Here is a 5,864-nt window from a genome sequence, read left to right as displayed (position 1 = left end):
AAATAAAAATAAAAATGGGTGAAACACAAATCTTGTACACGGGTCCATCCATGGCACTACATATCTTCAGATGGGGGGGGGGGGGGGCCTGCGGCCAAATACATTAATGTGGGGGTTCTTACCATGAAGATGTTTGGGAAGCACACTGTTGTAAAGAATCTCCCCTGGGCCTGGGGGCTGGAGGGGTTGTCCCATTGCAGATGAGGCTGTGGTGGTGTTGGTTCCAGTGTCGTGGGCTTCAAAAGGGTGGGTTAGGACGCACCTAGAAAAACACACACACACACACACACACACACACACACACACACACACACACACACACACACACACACACACACACACACACACACACACACACACACACACACACACACACACACACACACACACACCCACACACACACACACACACAGTTAGACTGGTACATGATTAACTGAGGATGGAGGCTCATTGTACAAGCCTTAACAAAGACTAATTAATAGGAATGCATAATATGAATCTGTCATCCGTTGTTCAGAGCTCAACGTGACGTATATCACCGTACATCAATAACCTGTGGCGACCTTCAATGTCCATTATAGGGGGCAGTAGTGAAAACAAGTTGGTAGAGGAAACTTTTCACTGGCCCCTCGTTCTTCAAGAAAAATGCCGTCTAACTAAAGCTTTAGTTACTTTGCAGATGTATGTGATTACATTATAAAACATACAGTACATTAACCACTTTAGCCCTATTTTATACATAGGCTATTTGAAAATAGCAGATCTACAAGCTCACAACGCGTCGCATCGCGACGCGTTGTGAGCTTGTAGATCTGCTATTTTCAAACATCTTAGAACTTTTACTTTTGGTACTTTGAGTACATTTTTATACCAATACTTTTGTACTTTTACTCAAAACATTTTTTTTCATTCCGGACCTTTTACTTGTAACACAGTATTTCTACATGCAAGTATCGATACTTATACTCAAGTAAGAAATGTGAGTACTTTTTCCACCACTGGGCAAGAGACACGCCTAAAGACTCCGGAGGATTGCAGTCGGGGAGCCATCAAACCCCCGCCACCCTCGACGGCATCGGCGACAGGATTGAATTCTCCGCTCCGTCGCGTGTTTACTTGTTTGTGAGAGGGAGAGCGGAGCGGGTTGGTGGGTGGGGGTGTTAAAGGAGGAGTTCACCCAAAAAATGACTTATTTTCTATCAATTGCACACCCTATGAATCCTTGAATCCATGGATTCTTTTTTGTTTTTGTCGCATTCCTAAGCTAATAATTTGATTCCCGTCTCCTACCGGCTAATGTATCCGGTAGGAGACACAAAGTAGATTATTTGTGTCTCCTACCGGAAATACACACGGTCATCAAATTATTGTCTTAGGAATGCCACAAAAACAAAAATAAATCCATGAAATGAAGGCTTCATGGAGTGTGTAATTGATAGAAAATACGTCATTTTTGGGGTGAACTCCTCCTTTAAGAGAGAGAGGACGGAGGGAACGAGGGGACGTGCGGTGGAGGGAGGGAGGGAAGGGAGGGAGGGAGCAGGGTGTGAGTTCCTTTTTGAATCTCTTAACCCATTGAGACCTGGAACTGTCTCATTTTTAGATTTGAGCTAAAAAGTATTATTTTACACTTTGGGCTATTCAAAAATAGCAGATCTACAAGCTCATAGCGCGGCACCGAGTGCCGCGCTACGAGCTTGTAGATCTGCTATTTTTGAAAATTCGGGAAAACGTGTGCAAATCTTTGAATATATATATATTCTTTTAAAGCGAACATTTGTAACTCAAATCTTTGCTTCTGGGGGGTCCCTGGAACAAAATATTTTGATGGGGGTCCGCGGCCAAATACATATAATTTTGGGGGTCCTTGACATGAAAAAGATTGAGCACCACTGATATAGAAACATACGTTTTTTCAGAAAACTGTTGAGATTTAGGAGACGTGTAGAATCGGCTTCAGGGTCTCAATGGGTTAACCTTTTCCCTCCTCTTGTCGTGGCATCAGGCCCCGCGGACCAGGCCGGACGCCGCGCACGTCCGTCAGGGGATGACAAATTAGCCGTCCTTCCAGATGCCTGATTGCCTGACCTTTTATTCAGGAAGTGGAGGAGGTGATGGGGGGGGGGGGGGGGGGGGGGGGGGCTGACAGTGCTAAACTGAGGCCCGTCTCAGCGAGGCAGCGTGCAGGACATGCAGGTTTTTTTTTTTCCCATGCATTAGCAGTGGTGTAAAGTAACTGAGTACATTTACTCTCTCAAGTACGACGTATTTTTTGACTTTACTTGAGTATTTCCAGTTTTCAGTGCTTTTACTTCTACTCCACTACATCTCAGAGGCAAATATAGTACTTTTATTCCACTACAATTATTTGAAACCTTTATAGTTACTAGTTACTTTTCAGATATAAATGATAATATTATGAAACGTACATTAACCACTTCAGCTCTATTTTATACATAGGCTGTCGCGATGTTGCGACGCGTTGTGAGCTTGTAGATCTGCCATTTCCAAATATGTTAGTACTTTTACTTTTGGTATTTAAAGTGTATTTTGATGCCAATACTTTTGTACTTTTACTCAAGTAACATTTTGAACACAGGCCTTTTACTTGTAACAGAGTATTCCTACATTGCAGTATTGATACTTTTACTTCAGTGAAACATGCGAGTACTTTTTTCCACCACTGTGCATTAGCATTCAGAAGGAAGACTTATATATGAATATACTGTAGCTGCCTGTAAGCCAATGTATGAGCCAACAACGTAATACGTATATATCTGCAATTTGTCTTCAGTGAAAGCAGCCGCACACTCATAACTGTAATCCTCCTCCTCTCTCTCTCTCACACACACACACACACACACACACACACACACACACACACACACACACACACACACACACACACACACACACACACACACACACACACACACACACACACACACACACACTTGTGTGTCAAGTTCAATAGGCCTTAAGGAGCATGGTTAAAAAAAACAGAATGAGGCAGTTAAATTAGCAGCAGATATTATAACAGATACAGTAGTATCAGTAGTAGTGCCGCATGGTGTGTGTGTGTGTGTGTGTGTGTGTGTGTGTGTGTGTGTGTGTGTGTGTGTGTGTGTGTGTGTGTGTGTGTGTGTGTGTGTGTGTGTGTGTGTGTGTGTGTAAAGACTTATTTCATATGAAAATAGACAACCTACAGTCTCAGCTTGTAGATCTGTTGAATATATATATATATATATATTATTATTTTTCCCGCCTGTAATTACATGGCTAAATTACAGCCTCCAAAGCTGTTAGGGGCTTGGCACCTTTGAACTAGGGATGAGTCCGACTATTCGAATAGTCGACTAGTCGTTAATGAGATCAAAGTCGATTATCAAAAAATTAAAAACTTTTTTTTTTTTTTTTTTTCAAACTTATTATTTTATATATGGAGCTATACTGCTGTCTAAAGGCTACCCACAGTAACTACATTTTAGCCTATGGATATGCATTTTGGTCTCGTGACTATCCGTGGGGTTTTTTATTGAATTGGGCTGGTTTTAACTTTTAACTTGTGCTTGGGCTGGAAACTGTCATTCAGATCTGGCAACCCTGGGGCCAGCCTTGACTTCACCGTCACTCCCAACAATCAACGCATGCAGCTTCACGTGTGTTTATCACGGTAGAAACGATGTCGCAGTCACGTACCAAAACAAGCTTTGTCTGGGCGTACTTCAAAAAAATAGAAAACAATTGTGTCAAGTGTGACATTTGTGATAAGAAAATGAGTTACCATTCCTCTACGTCATCGATGCGAACACATCTAGAAAAAGTGCATCCGACGCTGACTACAAGCAGTGAAGATGACGCTGCGGCTGGATCAAGCCAAACACGTATGACCACATTTATGGAAGGACCCCGAAAGTGTGACCGACACCGCGGTGAAAAAACCTCGGCCCTGATAGCCAACATGGTGGCCAAAGATATGCTCCCTATAAGTGTTGTTGAGGGTAGAGGATTTCGGGAACTAATGGCATACATGGAGCCAGAGTACAGAGTTCCGACTAGGAAAACCATCACCTCTCGTCTGGAGAAGATGCATGGTGAATGCTCAGAGCACCTTCTCCATGCTCTAGCCAACACTGACCGAGTGGCCATTACCACAGACGCGTGGACCTCGCTCACATTGGAATCATACGTTACCATAACGTGTCACTTCATAAATAAAGAGTGGGAAATGAAGAGTGCTGTGTTACAAACACGGGCAATGCCAGAGAGTCACACAGCGAAAAATCTTGCCGATGTGCTAAAAGCAGCAGCCCGAGAGTGGGGCTTGGAGAATAAAATAATAGCGTGTGTCCACGATAATACTAGTAATATTACACTGGCCCACAAGGAGCTGGACTGGGATTCAAGCCCCTGTTTTGCACACACATTGCAGCTGGCAATAAATGATGGGTTCAAAGGCAATGCCATACATCACGTCGTAGCAGCCGCGAGTAAACTCGTATCCCACTTCCACCACAGCACCAAGGCTACTCAGGCTCTGAAAGTCAAGCAGGGTCAAATGAGACGGGGTGACGAGCCAGCCACAGCCTCTGACGAGCATCGTCTAATACAGTATTGCCGCACCAGATGGAATTCGATTTTGGAGATGTTTGAAAGACTAGTTGAACAGAGGTGGGCCTGTTCGGCAGTGCTGTCAGACAGAACGTTCACCAAATTGTCAGATGCCCGCACACTGGAGCCAACTGACGACAGCTGGCATATTATGGAGGAGCTGATACCTGTCCTACAATCCCTGAAGATGGCCACAACAGCACTCTGTGGAGAGTTCAACGTGTCCATCCCCCATGTATATCCAGTGACTAACACACTCCTCTCCAAGTATCTGGCTCAAGTTGAAGGTAATAATAATAATAATAATAATAATAACTCATAATAATACCGGTATGTTTTATAAAGTAGGCTACCCAATGACGCTTTACATGTGAATTAAATTTACAGGTGAATCACGGAAGGTGTCAGAGTTCAAGCGCACAGTGTCGGAGTCGCTGAGAAAGCGCATGGACCCTGCTAACATCGAGACGGCCAGGAAGGTGGCGCTCATTGCCTCGTACCTCGACCCGCGACACAAACACATGCGTTTCACTTCACAAGAGATCACAGATGCCGTAAAAGCAAGAGTTGCTGCCATACTTCAAAAATTTGAAGCTGCTCAGGCCCCAGCGCGGCCATCATCATCATCATCATCATCATCATCATCGCCACCACCACTACCTGCCGAATCCGATGACGAAGAAGAGCCACAGCCCCCACCCCGCCACAAGCAACGCCGGGCCGACACCAGCTCAGCGATGGCTAACTTCTTTGGAGAAGAATACTTCTCTAATGCCCTGGACGAAAACACAGAGATGGACAGACATGATCAGGAGCCGTGCATCCCACCAGACAAGAGCCCTCTGGTGTGGTGGAAAGAAAATAATCACAAATATCCCCAGCTCTCTCGTGTGGCACGAGCATATCTCTCCATCCCCGCCACGTCTGTCCCATCTGAGCGGATATTTTCCGCAGCAGGTGTTTTGGTGAACAGACTCCGCACCCGTCTCCTCCCAGAACATGTGGACATGCTTATTTTCCTGAACAAAAACCTGGATGAATTGGATGGTTGATGCGACAGCCTTTTAGTCGCTTTATCTAGCTACTAGCTATATATATAGTGAGGAACTATTGCTTTTCCCTGTCCAAAGAGGTAAGAAAAAGGCCAACTTAAATGTGTAACACAAGCCCACACCTACTTGTATTTTATTTAGATTGAATGTGGCCTAAAGGCTAGCCTATTGTGTTTGAAATACACATTTTCTGTTCCACA

General features: G+C 44.3%; 1 protein-coding gene across 1 annotated transcript; it reads left to right on the top strand.

Moving 5' to 3' along the window:
- Window positions 1–4,031: 4,031 nt before the first annotated feature.
- On the top strand, window positions 4,032–5,664 carry LOC311040054 (E3 SUMO-protein ligase ZBED1-like; the record flags this gene model as incomplete). Its single annotated transcript, XM_084050126.1, has 2 exons — window positions 4,032–4,899; window positions 5,000–5,664. The coding sequence occupies 2 exons, from the start codon at window positions 4,032–4,034 to the stop codon at window positions 5,662–5,664; spliced, it is 1,533 nt and encodes a 510-aa protein (XP_083906252.1).
- Window positions 5,665–5,864: the final 200 nt, after the last annotated feature.

This window comes from Gymnoscopelus microlampas (assembly GCF_963454915.1).
Source record: "Gymnoscopelus microlampas genome assembly, chromosome: 23".
NCBI lineage: Eukaryota > Metazoa > Chordata > Actinopteri > Myctophiformes > Myctophidae > Gymnoscopelus > Gymnoscopelus microlampas.
Note: the sequence above shows the minus strand (reverse complement) of the source record. Positions and strands in the feature narration are given on the sequence as shown.